This window comes from Lucilia cuprina, chromosome 2, assembly GCF_022045245.1.
Source record: "Lucilia cuprina isolate Lc7/37 chromosome 2, ASM2204524v1, whole genome shotgun sequence".
Classification (NCBI taxonomy): Eukaryota; Metazoa; Arthropoda; class Insecta; order Diptera; family Calliphoridae; genus Lucilia; species Lucilia cuprina.
The window spans coordinates 44,779,067-44,797,210 of NC_060950.1; the positions used below are offsets into that span (position 1 = coordinate 44,779,067).

Below are 18,144 nucleotides of genomic sequence, written 5' to 3' on the forward strand. Positions count from 1 at the left end.
GTCTTCAGCTCGCAAAGTGGAATAGCAATTGTCCAGACTTCGTAACCAACAACGACGAAGAAGTTGCCATTAAAACCACTGAAGAAAATATTACAAAAACACTTGGAATGTCCTGGAATCCTACTCAGGATATATTTTTGTTTCGCTTTAACTTGCCCGATGTAAGTAATCCCACAAAACGTTCAATTTTATCGATAGTAGCAAAAATTTTCGATTTGCTTGGTCTCTTGAGCCCTATTGTAGTTCGTTGTAAAATGCTGCTCCAAGAGATGTGGGTCCAGAACATTGGTTGGGATGATCCCCTCAACAATAGTTTGACATTGATGTGGCTCCAAATTAAAGCAGATTTGGAACATATTCATGAAATCACAATACCTCGATATGTTTTTACTTCGGAAAACATACTCGGCGAAATACATGGCTTCGCCGACGCTTCGCAACGCGCATTTGGATGCTGTATTTACTATCGCGTCTTAGAAAATGGTTCTTATAAAACTACCTTGTTAATCGCCAAATCGAAGGTGGCTCCAATAAAAGCACAGTCTTTACCTCGTCTCGAACTATGCGCGTGCGTATTACTTAGTAGAACTTGGTCAAAAATAAAACCAAAAATCGGAAAATTTGTATCTTCTATATTCTTTTGGACGGATTCTAAAATTGTTTTGCAATGGCTCAAGATACATTCATCAACCCTTAATTGTTTTGTAGCAAATCGTGTCTCAGAGTTACAAGAACAAGCTCAAGACGTTATATGGCGGCATGTGCCATCAAAAAGTAATCCAGCCGATATTGTGTCTCGTGGTTGTAGCGCTACAGACTTGCCTAGTACAATTTGGTTTAATGGTCCCAAATTTATTTTCGAAGATGTTAGTAACTGGCCCGCAAACATAACTGATGAATCCGATGAAATTTTGGAAAGAAGAAAAACGGCTCTTAAATGCACTACAAATGACATCACCGAGTCCGTCATAGATGAAATTATAGATAAGCATTCGTCATACTATAAAATTCTTCGGATACTTACATACATTTTTCGAATTTGTAATAGGTGCAAGGTAGACCCTTTGTTGAAAGCCAATAACATCATTCATCTCCCACCCAGGAGTTGGAGAACACATTTTGGAAATTAGTAGCACATATACAAAGTAAAAACTTCGTCGTGGAGTTAAACGCCATTTTAAACAATAATTTGGTACAGCCGTCCTTGCAAAAACTGGCTCCATTTGTACATCAAATGGAAACTGACAACAAAACTATTAATTTGATTCGAGTGGGTGGAAGATTATCGAAAGCTCCAATCCCATATGATGCTCGCTTTCCCGCTTTATTGCCGAAAAATCATCGCTTTGTAAAGCTATACATTGAGCATTTACATCGTCTTCACTTACATGCTGGTCCCAAAGTATTGCTTGGAATACTTCGTCAAAAAATATGGATAATTAACGCCAGAGAAGTAGTTCGAAAAGTGGTTCGCAATTGTGTCCATTGCTTCCACTACAAACCAAAGTTGATTGGACAAATAATGGGCAACTTACCAGTTGATCGCCTAAGAGCTCAACGACCATTTTTGGTCAGTGGAGTCGCATTTTTTGTGTGCGTCTTTCTTAACTTACGTATCGTATTCGTGGAAAGGTACCTTATAAAACTTACGTCGCAGTTTTTGTGTGCTTTAGCTCAAAGGCAACTCACTTGGAGCTCGTTTCCGATTTGTCCACAAACAATTTTATACTTTGTTTAAATCGCTTTGTTAGTCGACGTGGCCTACCGCAACGCATTTTTTGCGATAACGCGACAAATTTTACAGGTGCCCACAATAAACTCAAAGAGTTAAAAGATAAATTGCTCTCTAATAAAATCGTATCAGAAATCAAGACGCATTGTACTCAAAATGGCTTCGAATTTTGTTTCATCCCTCCTCGTGCCCCACATTTTGGTGGATTGTGGGAGGCCGCTGTTAAATCTGCTAAAACCCTATTAGTAAAAAATCTTGCTCAAGCTCGCCTTACATTTGAAGAACTACAAACTTTAATTGTCGAAATAGAAGCTATATTGAACTCTCGTCCTATAGCTCCAATGTCAGATGACCCTAATGATGGAGAAGCACTTACTCCCGGTCATCTGCTAATTGGTTCATCGTTGGTGTCCATACCTCAGGAAACTTTTGATTCTTCAAAGTTATCCGCATTAAATCGATGGCAACAAATTTCGTATCTCAAAAATCAATTTTGGCAACTGTGGTCCCGAGATTATCTTTTATCGCTACAACAACGTTCGAAATGGTCTAAAACACAACCAAATATCAATATTGGACAACTAGTCATTATCCATGAAGATAATACTCCACCACAGAATTGGCTCCTTGCAAGAGTCACAAAAACAATTTTTGGTACTGATGGACATGTACGAGTAGTCGAATTAAAATCTGCTAATGGTTTTTGTCGGCGACCTATACACAAGGTGGCCCCTTTACCTAATTTATAGGATCTTGAAACGCAGACCGTTCAACGGGGGGAGAATGTTGGAGGAGATCATATTTTTTGTCACCGACTGTTTAATTACTTGTTTGTTTTTTCGTTCGTACTTTCCAATACCCTTAATGTTGTTGTTATTAATACTGCGTCTGTTAATGAGTGTATTATTGTTAGTGCAAATTTTTGTCATTCTTCTTTCTGTCGTGTACGTACACGCATTTGTTATTTATTTAAATATAAGTAAGCATAATGTGTGTACCAACAATAGTTGAATATTTTTGTTTTTGGATAACGGACCACTTGATATTTATAATTTGTAAATTCTTTGTGGTCCATAAACATTATTTTTTAATTTTAAAGTCAGTAGTAATCGAACCTGCACATGAGCAACATCATATGTACGGCAAATCTCTCGCGCATTATTAAAATATTTATTTTTGTAATAGGTATTTTATTATATTGCGACAGTGCATTTCGCAGAAAAATTTTTAATTTGGCCATTTAGTTAGCCGTTTAAATGCATTTTTTCGATTTTCCAAAAAATATGCTTTAATTCGGAAACTGCGAAAATTTCGAAATGGATGTTCTTGATTAACATATTATATAATGGCACTTCGAAGGAGCTTTCATATGATACCCCATTCGTTTATAATTTATATTAATTAATGTTAAAAATCCCGTTAACCCACTATAAACTTTCAATTAGCGATAGTGTAAAAATTTGACCTAGCAGCGAAAAATGCTTCGGGGGTTTGAATACACTAATGGCATACTTTCATTTTGTGAAGGATTTTTTCGCCCCCCAAAAATAGTGTTGCATAGTGTAATTTATTCTTAGTAAAAATGGTAAAATCATAGAAGGTGTTATTATTTTAACACCTTTGAAGCACATCAATATTTTTTTAACTATTACAAATTTTTTGTATTTTATTCAAAAAAGAGATCGATAAATTACCACTTCAGTAAAATTACTTTAACTCTCATTAGTTGCTTAAATTTACGACTTAGGCGATGAAATTCGAATAAACAACTTCTATACGAACCTAATTTAGGTTCAAAAGTTTATAAAAATCGATCTATAATTATCCCTTATATAAGATTCACTCCAGAAATCACTTTAACGCTCATGTATGGCTCAAAAGTTTTCCAAATTATGGTAGTTTTATAGGAACTGAAATTTTTCAATTGAATTTGATGAGGATCGATCGATAACTATCACACCCCAATTTTCGGTTTTCTCCAGAAAAATACTCATGACTGAATTAAAAGTACGAATACAGAGACATTAGATACAAACAATTATTGTATAAACCAACGAGGATAGGTCCATAATTTACTCTACCTCCATATAACCACTCTTACAAAATAACAGATTATGGTTATAAATATGGGATAAAACAAAATTAATATTTTTAATTCGGAATAGCATGGTCCATGCTTAAGCCCTTATTAAAGGCCATCTTGCAAATATTTTCCCTGATGTTCATATTAATATTGACATATGATTCAACATAGATCGATAATATCAAAGTTTATTCATAAGAATGATGATGGTGGGTATATAAGATTCGGCATGTCCGAATATAACACTCTCTCTCTTACTTGTTAATTCAGCATTTTTTGCGTCGAATGGTTTTGCGTTACACTGGCGTTACATCGCGATATTTGTGTTTAAAATTTAATTTTGGACATTCAAGTAATTTTCTGAAGGAAACTTTGTCAAAATGAGGCCCGCTCTTTAACATAATTATGAGCTCAGAAGCGCTTTTCGGGGGGTTCTGTTGTATGGGGGCTACAAGAACTATTTTCAATAGTTCTTGGGTCAAAAAAAGCGTATGTGCAAAATTTCACCAATTATCTTGAAAATTGCCTGCCGGACAGACATAGCTAAATCGACTCAGAAAGCGATTCTAAGCCGATTGGTATACTTTAAGCTGGGTATAGTATATATATTTTTGTATGTTACAAACATCAACACAAACCCAATATACCCTCCCCACTAAAGTGGTGCAGGGTATAAAAACATTTCTTATACGTACACGGCAAAAAAATATGATTTGCATTTTTTGTTAAAATAAAATAGTTTTCTTGTTTGTTTTGCAAATCTATATATTAAAGAATGGAAAAAAGCAACTGAAACGTATTCAATTATATGAGAGTTAATTGTGAGTGATCATACAATAATTTTGAAATTTAAAACTAACACTAATTTTTTTAAGTGCGATAAACAAAAACAAGTACGATAAACAAAATCTACGTCTCGTCAGTGTTTAAGTGTTGTTGTTTTACTCTTGCTTGAATATAGTTAAGAACAACAACGTATTGATAGTGCTTAGCGCATACAAGTGTATAGAAAACACACTGCCTATAGCTACGAGCATTTACAAAAACAAAAGTGTACCAAGTACATAGGGCTTGGGCACCCTTGGTGTAAACCTTATATCTGAAAGGGTATTCAGTTAAAGCTTTCTCACAATATAATACGGACTTAGATTTACTTCTATGATATCATCCTAATTTCGTTATTGCTCGGACTTCTGCCTGAAAGATTACGTTATGATTAGGTAAACAGTGGTATATTTCTGTTTCTGATCCCCCAACTTAGAGCCATCCGTCTTACAACGGATTCCTGTTGGTAGTTGTTATAGTTTTCCGCTTGACCAAGACATTATATTTGGGATCATCGATTCACAAATCATAATATATAAATTTATTTATATTTTTTATTAAAGCTTTTTTTTAACGACAAAAAAATATTATTTTTTTAGAAAAAAATTTAACAGAAATTCAAAAGTAAGTTGATTAACAAAAATAATATCAAAGTGTTTAAAGTAGAAGTACTACACAACATAGCTCCCCTCTGAATTTAAACTATGGATAGAAATTAATTATTAGAATCTAAAAATGCTACTTTAAGTATTTTAATTGAAATATTTTGTTATGTTTTATTGATATTTAATGTGAAATATTTAGGGTTTATTTTTGTTATTGCATATGGACCGCTATATTTACATCCCAAAGCTCCAGTATTTGAAGCAATTTTCATCCAAACATGGGAACATGTTGACAAATTTTTGCTTACAAACATTTTTGGTGTAGAATGGATTGGATAGTCATGGATAGTAATAGACATTACATAACGTAAAGACGAAACGAACGAAAATGGATCCTCAATTATTGGATCTGTGAAGAAATCTCCGGGCAATTGTAATACTCCTCCGGCAACCGAAGATTTTAGGTCTTCTTTAAAACTTGCCCGAATACCAAGTAAAACCGGACCCAGAGAAATTGTCCATTGCAGATTTTCAGTACATCGTAATCCAGATTTTAAAGTTTTGTGAAATCTTTCCAAAAGACCATTAGACTGTGGGTGATATGGTGTTGAAAAACGATGAGTTATACCCATTGCAACATTTAATTTTTTGATGATACTTGATAAGAATTGTCGTCCTCTGTCTGATATTAAAACATTTGGACATCCAAATCGACAAATCCATCCATGAAAAAAAAGGTTTTGCAAATAGTTTCCGAGACTTTTAACAGTGATTTCATCTATTCTTGACAATGTGTCTGCTACTATGTTCTCAACACCTGAGATATGATTTATATCCGTAGAAAATTGTACAATATAATCTAAATGACGACATTGCCTTGGAGTGGCTTTGTTTAAGTTTTGTTCAAAGGCGAAAATCAATGGTTTATGATCATTAAATATTTTGAATGGCATTCGTTCTAAAAAATACCGAAAATATTTAATTGCTGAATATATTTCAATTGGGCATCGTTAAATTTCTTTGAATAAAATCCTAAGGGTTTCCAACAACCATTAATTATTGCTCTAACTGAACTCGTAGGTCACGATCTCTATGGTTGTTTGTCCTTTGAATCAATTACGTGGTCCACTGTCTTATTGATGACCAGGTCTTCTATTTTACTCTGTTGGTCTATAGGCATTTTTATTGTCGGGTTGCCGGCATCGTAGACTGCATAGCAAGGATCGTCCCGGTGTCTTCTTTTGGCAACTTTGGCGTAAGATGCCGGGTCTTTTTCTTTTTCACTGTCTAGCTTCTCCCTTCTCGTTTTTCGGGGCTTCTTTTGAGATACCCTTACCTTCGATTTGATATCATCGACGTGGTCATCTATGGAATAGCTGGCTTGGCGTTGTCATCCTTGCTCGCAGGATTCTGACTTGAGATTTCTTTGAGTGAAGTGTGTAAATGACGGGGAACTCTTTTTCTTCTTAGGTGTATTCACAGTTGTCAACACCTCGGGCGACCTCCGATTTTTCATTTGGAGTTTCGCGAGATCGACTAACTATTATTTTCTGAAGCATCCAAGAAATCTTTTCTTAGTAATATGTAGCATAGCAAGCTAGTTCACTTGTTTTACCATTTACTCTACTTTAGAGTATACAACTATTCGGGGTTTTGTCTTATTTGGTTTATTCGACAAATAATTATTTGAGGTTTTAAGTTGACCGGTTAATAATTGGATAATTCAAAATTATTCGGTTAATCGAATAAAAGGAAAGTGGATGTTTTTTTTTTTTTTGATAATATTATTTCTTTTCTGCAATATTTTTCCTCCCATAACACACAAAATTATAATTTTCCACTTCTTTAAATTCAGTTCTATTAAAGTTTGTTAATTATGTTTTTTCTCAAATATTATTATTTTTTTATTTTCATGTGAAATTCTCTTCTGTATAAAGAAATTAATTTAATTTATGTTTTTGAGATTTATCAACGAGTTCCAGAATTCATACGTTCTAATGAACTAGAGTATAACTATGTATTGCTGAAGAACTTTTTACAAATACTTTAGAAACACAACACTGTTCTCCAAAACTGGATGTAGAAGTAAAGGTGATGTCACTATTTTAAAAATTTCTAGAAGTAGGTAAATCAGAACAACTTATTACAATGTTTCTGAGGTATTGTTATACAAATCATCCAATAAATATTCTTCATTATAGAAAAGAAATTAAGGAATTAATACATAAAATATGTATTATAAAAATATTGAACTTTGTATAAGTATACAGTAATTTTACGGTTAAATAATAAGTTTTTCTTAATCGGTTATTTGAAATAAATTATTCGGTTTATTCGTTATTTGAAATTTGGCAATTTTCATTTATTCGTGCGATTAATCGTCAAAAATTGATGGATTAACCGATCGACGTTTGAATACCTTACTCTACTTCATCTTTTTCAAGATTTGCTATAATGGTGTTATTTGTTTTTTTTTTTCAAATGGCTGTAAACTTGACGGATTGTCCGACATATTAGTATATAACGATTGCAGGGTGACGACGACATGTGACTCACGAATACTGGGTACTGGGTTATTTACGACTTGCCCCGTAACTTGTATCTTCTTAATTTTATTTTCCATGTTGGTTTTCGCCCACTTACCCCTGTTTCTAGTCTACCCACTTTTTTCTTATTAATCATATTGACACTAATGTGGCTGTGAGAAAATTTGAGGAATCTAACTGTTATATTTTTCAGATATAGTGATTTAAAAATTTTCTTTATATGTAAGGTGCCACACCCACTATAATCATTCCGCTTATTTTGTCCACAAATATGCTTATTGATGTCAAATTTGAACGTAGGACTATAAATTTTGCAGTTCCTGAGATATGCGACTTTTAAGACTAATGGTATTCGCACAATTGGGACAACAACGAATCTCGTATAGTGTGTATGTAGGCGTAGCATCTCGCCTACTTAAAATTCCAAATAGTAGCCTATAATTCTTTCTAAACATACCGAAAAACACTGTCAAAAAAGAAAATCCGTCAAAAACTAACAAACAAAGATCCATATATACATACTTTTTTAATTTGACAATCTCGTTTGTAATTTTTTAACGTGGAGGTAAAATAATAAACAATTTCCATCCAAATTAAATCATTAGTTGTAATTTACCTTAGAATCATTCTATGCATATTTTGAGCTGTTAAAGAATCTTCTGTTTCCATCCATAACTCGCCTGGACCAAGGGAACTTTGCCTTCCAATTTCCATATAAAAATAGCACTGAGAGTCGCCGCACCTGAGAAATGGAACATGATTATTTACTAAATGTTAATTTTTTTAGATTTTAAATAAAAAAATATAGCAAAATAAATAATATAAGAACCTAGTTTTAGTAGTTTCCCAGATAAATATCTTACGATTCCATTGTCCTAAATAATATCATTGAAAATAAAGTGCTGTTTCTAAGTACTGTTTCTGCATGAGTTAGAGTCCTCAAAATTTGAAAAATTGAAGATTGAGTTGCCAGATAAACGAGTTTTAGTTCATTTTATACATATGAGGTGCAACACCCCTCATTTGTAGTCCGCCTATTTTTACCCAAATGTTCATATTAAGCAATTATAAATTATATAATCCATGATTTTTGAATAAAAAACAATTGATATTAAGAACTAAAGGTGTAATTTAGCTCCGATAATGATTATATAAAATAATTTTGGTCCTGTCAAACTTTAGGTGTGCTGTTTCAAAAAAGCACCAAAGGGCAAATTTGTGGATGTTGTCAGTTAATTAAAACAAGCAGTGCTAAAGTCCTGGTGGAACAGTAAAACATCCGCCAGCTGCGTAAAGAAGGAAAAGATACCCATGAGGGGAGCGGCACCTCCCATATTATTTTAATACAAAAATTCGGGTTTCTTGAGATAATATAACAGTTAGAGTCCTAAAATTTTGTCGGAGCCACTTTAGTGTCAATATGATTATTTAAGATAAAATGTGGGAGGACAAGTTTTAGGGGGCGTGGCACCTTCCATATAAATTAAATACAAAAATTCGTTTATCTTGGAAACTATTACATTTAGAATCTTATAATAAATTCTTAAAAATTTTGCACGAAGAACTTTAATATTCATCTGAACATTTTTTTTAGAAAAAGGACTAACTTTCATCTGAGGGGGCTTGGAGCGCCCATATGAATAAAATATAAAGGTAATTAAATTCCAATAACATTTATTAAAAAATTTTGATCTAATTATTTGAGAAAATCTAATCAATTCAGAAAATTTTATTCAAAATGCCAAAACTAAGTTCTGAAATTGGGCAAAAAATAATAAATAAACTTCTGAATGGAATATACATTAGAAAAATTGCAACAGAGCTCAACATATCACAGTCTTCAAGTATGAGGATAAAATGATAGAGATGCACGTCAAATAAGAATGTTAGTGTATGGACTGTGCGAAGATGTTTAAAGAAAATTGGCATTATTCCTGCTAAAAAAAACCCAAACACCTAAACAGAAAAGACATTAGACGACTGGAAAAGAGTTTTGTGGTCAGACGAAACGAACATTAATAGACCTAACTCAGATGGAGTCAACTATTTTCGGTCTAGAACATGGAGAGTGTGAAGATAAATTCGAATTTAACTAGTAAAGACTTAAAAGTGAGTGAAGATAAATACCCCGGGTTAAATACGTTTTTCATGTAAGAGAAAAAAAAAATATCGCATGCGATAAAAAATTATTTAATACTTGAAATAAGCGTATTTTCACATATTTATACAGATTTTTACACATAATTAAAAATAATGCACATATATTCTTTATTAAATTATAATTTTAAATTGCAGACAAACACATTTTAAGAAATTCATTAAGTTATATGGCAAATATAAATAAAAACAAGTCATCGAACTATCGAAAAATGCGGAAGTTTTATCAAATACAAAATTTTAGAAGTTTTTGAAAATAAGTGTAAAATTATTAGTTTATGAGAGATGTGATCAATATATTCTCGCATCTCTGAAGAATACAGGCAGTCAATTATACTCTTAAAAGTTCTGAGTTCTTATAGTGACCACAATATTTGTAAAAATATTTTTTTCATATATGAGTTCTTGGAGGGATGTGGTCAATATGACCATATTCTTCGACATCGGAGAATGTAAACCAATGGAGAGCACAAACCACAGTTTATGCTATCTAACTGCGTTTTTAGTTTTTCCAAATTGAGTTTGTGGAAATTTATAAGATTTTTTTTAAAAATGTAATAGATTCATATAAAAATCCTTTGAGGGATTTAGTCACTATGACCAAATCATCCCACCTCGGAGAATGAAAACCAGTGGAGAGCATAACCATAGTTTTCGCTATCTAACTGCGTTTTTAGTTTTTCCAAATTGAGTTTGTGGAAGTTTTTAAGTTTTTTGAAAATGTAATTGCTTTATATAAAAATCCTTTGAGGGATGTAGTCGCTATGACCAAATACTTCGGAGAATGAAAACCAGTATAGAGCATAAACTATAAATTGAGTTGTGGAAATTTATAAATATTTTTGAAAATTTTATTTTTTTCAAATTAGTATTAGTAAGTGAAAATAAATACGTTGGGTTAAATCAGCGTTGCGCGTTCATATTTTTCTAATTACGAAAATTTTCGGTAATTCACACGTACATAAACCGATCATAAATAAAACTCATTGCAAAAGCATAAAAATTATAAAAATTATCTTTAGTTGCTTGACAGCATTCAACAAAGTAGGTTGATGTCGCTTTGTTTCAGGAATTGCAAACAAAATGTGTAAAAACAACAACATCATTTGCAACCCAGAGACTAACTTGCAAAAAACTCATACACTCCAAAAACTTTTCAGGAATGAATAATAAGAGTACATAAAAACGATATTTTTAATACTTTTTTTAAACATTTTATATTAAAAAATCTAATCCTTGTGAAGAAATAAACATTTTTCTTTTCTTTGGATAAGTTTTATCTGTAAAATTTATTATTTTACTTGTTATAAAACTTGATCATAACAAGCGTAATTAGGAAATATTTTTTCTAAGTGTTTTTTAGTATTTTCTCACACTACAATAACAGTTTCTCTTTCTGCGCTTGGCTGGGTTAAATAATTTTTTAATGCAGAGAATATATATCTCATGCGATAAAAAGTTTAAATATGAGTATTTTCACATAATTATACAGATTTTGCGCATAATTGCAAGAATAATCCACATGATATATGTAGTTAAAATTTTAATTCTAAATTGAAGATAATAATATTTTAAGAAAGTTATATGGCAAACATAACTTAATCTTGAAAAAATGCAAAACACAAAGTCATTGAACTATTTTTTGTTGAACTTTTTTTGTATTTTTGATTTTTGGTTTTTGGTTTCATTTAATTCTAATTTTGTTTATTTCACTTTTATTTGTTTGTTTAATTAACAATGTTTTGTTTCTTGTATTTTGTTTCTTTATTCTTGTTCTTTAATTTTAAGTTTCTTTTTTATTTTAAATTTACTTTGTTTTGTTTATTTTTATGCTTTTAATTTATGTTTGTTCGAAAAGGCCGTCAAATCCAAAAACAGGGTCTAAATCGGAAAAATTTCGTAGAAATGAAAAAAACTGTTTGTTTTCGAAGCTAATCAGCCCAAAAAATTTGTTACTTTTTTGTTTTTTGAAAAAATAATATCCGTTTTTAAATAAAACCAAATGTCAGCATTTCTGTATTACCTCTGTGATTAACTGTATGAAAATTACATTTAAAAAAAATCTTATAAATTTCCCCAAACTTAATTTGGAAAAACTAAAAATTATTTTATTATTATTTTCTTTATTAGTATTATCAATACTTTATGTTCACATTTTCGTTTGTTTACTTAAGGAGTGAGATCGAAAAATTCTTAACACACGTTTTTCATTACATTTTTCAACCAAAGTATTATTTGATTTTTTTTGATCAAGTTACCTTTGAAAAACATGTCATCTAAACATTTAGAGTATAACGAGCGAACTTTTATAGGGATTTGACATCTCTGAATAAAATACAAAATATTGTTTAGCTAGGAAAATATAGAACTAGATTCATCAAATTTTGCTTAAATTACTTTCATATTTATTCTGAACATTTTGGAGGAAAAAGGGCAGGCTTTCATTTGGGGAACTAGATAGATAGATAGATAGATAGATAGATAGATAGATAGATAGATAGATAGATAGATAGTTAGATAGTTAGATAGATAGATAGATAGATAGATAGATAGATAGATAGATAGATAGATAGATAGATAGATAGATAGATAGATAGATAGATAGATAGAAACGTTAATGGAAGGGTTTTCGAAAAGGGTTCAAAATTTCATCACTAGTGATTAAAACTATAAAAATATTTTTTTTTGTAAATTGTAATAATAATTTGAATCAAATAAAAAAAACCATTAAGCTGTAAGTTTAGTGGTTTCTTTTTTATAAACATATATGTATGTTAAGAATTTTTCGATCTCACTCCTTATATAATTACATTTTTAAATGCATTATTCGCTCTATAAAAATACAATTGTGTTATTCTTAACAAATTTTACACATTTATTTCTTTTAGTTTTTACGTTGTTTGATAATAAGGTAAATAATTTAAGTCCTTTGTAGAATAAGGATAATTGTTTTGCAGTTTTTGTAGCACATCTCAGTGTTTCTCAATAAGTATAGTTGTATATCTCCCACGAAATTAAGTTGTTTACTTAAGTACTTTGGCGCTTCTCCAGTTTTCGTTTTTTAATAAATAATATTGTATTCAGCACCATTCTTTGTTTAATATTCATCCAATTAAGTACTTTTAACATTAAATCTATTGACGTGTATCTATTACACTTTAGAATTACGCGCATGGCATTATTTTGTAGTCTTTCCAGTTGCGACGTCTTACAACATTTATTATTATCGTGGAACCATGTTCAAAATGGGGTTTATTTATATTGTTATATATATTAATTGCTGTTGTTGTTGATATTTTATTCCTTATTTTTTTAAAAAAACTTTTGAATTTTTTGACTTTATCTATTATAATTTATTATTGTATAATTTTCATTATTTTAGTTTATATTCTTTTAAGTTTTAATTTTTTCGTTTTTAACCATTTATTTATGTTGTCCATATCTTGTTTTAAGTCATTATTACATTTGTCATCATTCTCTGCTTCTACATATATTATATATTTCACTTTTTATTTTTTTTTACTAATATGTTACCCACTATATTCCAATTATCCAGTATAATTATATTTGATATTTTATTTATTAATTCTATTATGTTTATTGCACGGAATTTAAAAAATTGTTGTAACTGGTTGTATGTTATTAAAATATTGCACGTTACCAATGGGTTCTCTTATATATCTAATACTATTTGTAAAATATTTGTTAAATTGTCCTTATTCTTTATTTGGTTAATTTATCACCGAATTTATCATAGATTGATTTTTTCTTAAAACAGAGCGGGTTTTTGAGTTTGCAATTAAATGCCTATTAATAATAAGATTAGTTTATTTAAAAATGAATTTAATTTGATGTTTATCCCTTTTGATGTTTTTGAGTACAAGATTAAACTTCGCAGTGTTGCCATACAAAACAACAGAAAATGTCATTGTTTGATATCAAAACGATGCATGTTTTATAAAAAGGAAAAGACAATTGTAAATGTAATATGAAAATTAATGTAAACTTAAATTTAAAACAAAAAAATATATTAATAAGTCAACATAATTTATACTAATCGATAAATCAAACATTTTAATGTTTATTTTAATAAAAATTGTATTAATTTTTTTGGCATCAGCTGTTTACACTTTACATTTTTGGCTTTAAACCACCTCTATTGGACGCTTAAACTAGCAAACAAAATTAGGTTAGTATTTAAAAACAACTTCCGAAGATTAATTTTAATTCAATCCCTAATCTTTCACCTAAAGATTGGCCCTTAATGTTTTATTTGGCTCCACATTTGTTTTTTATTTTGTTACTTATGTATTTATTATTTTCATTTTGAATTTTTGTTTTATATAAATTTCGACCTATAGTTTTTCTACGCTTCGATTGTATTTTCAAATTTTGCTATATCATATTTTCTTAAATTATCATTTTTCAAAATTCTAAATTCTACATTATACCATTTATTAATGCTACTTGTTAGAGTTATTTTTCTCTTGTACCTATAAACATTTATCGGGACTTGACGCTTAAAAATCTATGGAATCACTTTCGTTAACGTTTATTATTGCACTTAAATGATTTTTGAATCCGACTTTTTTATATCTAAATATCTCTTAGGTTTCGTTAATTGTTTCTCTTTGTCATCATTTGTTTTTATTTGAATATATGTATATTGTTTCACATGTAATTTGTAAAACTATTTTCTAATGACACATTTTCACTATTTGTTAATACATAGTCGATTAATGTATCTTTGAGTTCTACACCTCCAGTTCTTCTAGAATTTGATATCATTAGTTCATAGTTTGGCAATATTATTTCACTTATTTCGTTTTCATTATTAAATGATTAAACAAATCATAACTTTTCCCATACAATTTGACGTAAACTTCGTAAAATACAGTTGTTGACATAGAATTTATTTTATTTTGAGAGCGTTTATTTTTATGCTTACAATTTTAGGTACTCATTCTCTCAACAGCGTTACCATACTTTTTAAATATTTTCATACATTTTACAAACAAATCCATTTAAATAGGCAACGAAAAATAAAAACAAAAGAAAATAAATATGAGAGAATTTGTAGTTACTGCCGTAGCTTTAATTATTGACCTATGTCGTTTTGATAAAGTCTTTGCTTGAAGATACAGTCGTGTCCTGTTTCATCATTAAAATGTCTCTGATAGTACGATAAAATCAATATTTTCGTTTGCTGCTATTATTTCAATTAAATTAAAGTTATTAATTAATCCTTGTACATTTGTGTAAATTCCATTTGTAGTCCTTGATTGTTATTCATATAAAACTGGATTTATTTTCTTCATCTTTAATTTATTTTAATACACTGGACACTATTATTTGTTCTGTGATTTAAATCTAATCCCATATTAAGTCTATTATTCATTCTCAAGCAATTTATACATTTATTTGTTCTTTATTGCGCTCCTTTGTTTTGTGATTACCGTGACATTTTAAACAACATTTCTGATTTCTGCAGTCTTTGGCTTTATGATTATAATCTTTACAGTTCACGCATTAGATTACATCTGTTGCATCATCCCTTGGATTGGGCACTTTAATTTCATAATTTTCATTCAATTGATTTTCATTTTTTCCCCTTCTTCATTATTTTCACTTTGAATAACCACTGCTTCATTTTTTCTGTTTTCTATTCTAATTATTTTTAAATTTACTGGATCAAACTTTTTGTTTAGTTCTTCTTTAGTTTTGTAAGAACCCTGCCTTTCTTTCGGTTTTATTAAACATTTATTTTCATAAACTTTAAAAATTTTTTAATTTTTTAAAAATTATATTTTAATCACTATTATTGCAGTTTAGAATGCAATGTGAAATTAACTGTGAAAAAACAGATACTCAATATTAAACACAGTCTAACCCTTTCAGGATCAAAAATAATTTATGTCGAGAAAAAAAACTTGAAAACTTGTATTAAAGATAAAATTTTAATACAATACAATACAATACTATACCTGATTTAAAAATACTTTAAAAATATGGAGATCATTCAAAATCTCAATTTTAAATATTATATAGTCTTAAGTTTAATCTAAAAGAAGAAAATTAAAACTAATGTTAAAAATTATACTCAAAAAATTCCTTAAAACATAGTCTATTGTAATGTCGAATATATTCGACAAAACGAAGGAAAGGTCTAAGAATTTAAATGTTTTCGAAAAATAATGATGGTATGCATTATTCTTGCAATTGTGTGTTAAATCTGAACAATTATGTGAATATAGGCACATTTAATATATTAAATACTTTTTTATTGCATGCAATATTATAGGAACTAGCGTATCCCCAATAATACATATAATCCCCAGTAATAAATTAACAGTGAAATAATCGCACTACTCTACAGTTATACTTTTTATCAACGAACGTTTTCGAATTGCTTTACTATAGTATTTTTTAGCCACTAATAATCGTTATATAGTTATACGATCCTCATAAATTTGGCTGCGGGATTTTTTATGGGGTTAAGAAATATCGTTGACCGATACCTCCCATTGAGTATTTTCATTTCATTTGATATTTCGCTGCCAATTCTTGCTTACCTGCGTATTGTTGTAAGTAAAACCTCAATTCTCGTAATTTTTTTATCGCATACATTTTTTTCCCGACCTATTTTTATAAATGTAACTGATTTGTTGGTAAGACATATATGATAGCTTCCAAAAATATTGTGCTGTTCAGCTATTCCTTTTTTTTGTATTACGACTTGCCAGACATAATCTGAAATTAAAAACACATACGTAATCAACATTTTATCTTCATATCTTTGAATTATAGTATAATTTTAGAATTTAGTTTTAGTCAACATGTGCAAAAATAAAATATGCCAATACAGAAATATTTAAATTTTGACTAGAATGTTTTAATTTTCAAAATAAAATAATTAACTTTTACGAATTCAGCACCAGGAACAAAATTTATTTAATTTATTTGACTGCGTTTTTATTTTTTAATTATTTTAATTATTGAGCAAAGTATGTATATGAATATGAAATTTTAAAAATATATTAAAAATATAATGAATATAGTGTTGCACAGTGGGTCAGAAACAAAATTTTTTCGAAATAAATCTGGCATTTCTAAACGGCTGATCCGATCGTTATAAAGTTTGGCGTGAGCGTAGCCAAGGAGTATTCGAGTTTAAGTTTTGAAGATGAACCCTGCAGATGCCCCAGGGACGGCGCTGTGGCGGCTCAAAGTAGGGTACCTACGACATGTAAAATTTTTAAACTAGTGCCATTTTTTTGTTTTTCGCTCAACTACAAAGATTTTTATATTTTCTAAAAGCTTGAAAAAACATGCTTGGACATACTACTTATCTCTTATAATATCCGAGTTATAGGCATTTAAAAATTTAGTGATACATAATTTACCATACCTTGGTCCGCCTTTTTTTGAATACCGGGTGTAATTTAGGACCAAATGGACTTTTTTCTGTTAGTTAGACAACAAAATTTTTTCTTGTTAGTTAGACAACAAAATTTCCAATAATATACAAAAAATTTCAGATCAATATCATTTATAGATCCAAAAATATACGTTTTTTAACTTAAAAATTCAAAAAATTTTAGATTTTTGCCGTTTTATTGCCAAAAATGTCTCTTAACTCTTTTATTAATAAAATAAAATTTTCTTTAAGAACATATAACAATTTTATAGTTTTCTAAAAGGTATCTTTACGCAGAACGCTTTGACGTAAAAAACTTGTCCTATTTTTTGAAAATGTTGCCACTGCGTCCTTCCGAATATGACCTATTTTTTATCAAAACTTCAACTTTGGGCGACATGTTCTAAAATCCCAAAGCTGGGATCAGAAAACTGAAAGCAGTTTTGGAAACCTCAATATGTTTTATATTTACTCCAAAAGTATTTTCCCAGCCTTGAAAGAAATGTGGACCCTATGGACAAAAAAGTAAAAAATCCCATTTTTGGGATTTTCATTCCTATTTTTGGGAATTGCGGGATGCCCTTTGACCTTTTCAATTTTTTTTTTGCATTTTCTTATTTGAAATGACAAATTTAACAAGCGCTGAAAATTTCATTGAGTTTTGTTCATTAATAAAGATTTTGTCATATATTACATATTTGTTAAATTTCTAAAACTATGATTTATATCAAAATTTTAATAGGGTAGCAGATAGCTACAACAATTTAGTCCATATTTAT

The 18,144-nt window shown here is 29.8% G+C and overlaps 1 protein-coding gene across 5 annotated transcripts in view; it reads right to left on the minus strand.

Moving 5' to 3' along the window:
• LOC111677301 (insulin receptor substrate 1) overlaps positions 1-18,144 on the minus strand; it is a 348,759-nt gene that overhangs the window by 250,534 nt on the left and 80,081 nt on the right. For all 5 annotated transcript variants that reach the window (XR_006940087.1, XM_046945311.1, XM_046945309.1 and 2 more), the window contains exons 3-4: positions 16,521-16,698; positions 8,408-8,533 (exon numbers count right to left, since the gene is read on the minus strand). Coding sequence is in view for 4 of the 5 variants with exons in the window: in XM_046945311.1 (XP_046801267.1) it covers positions 8,408-8,533; positions 16,521-16,698 (304 nt within the window). In the remaining variant the exon portion in view is untranslated. The remainder of the gene's footprint in view (positions 1-8,407; positions 8,534-16,520; positions 16,699-18,144) is intronic.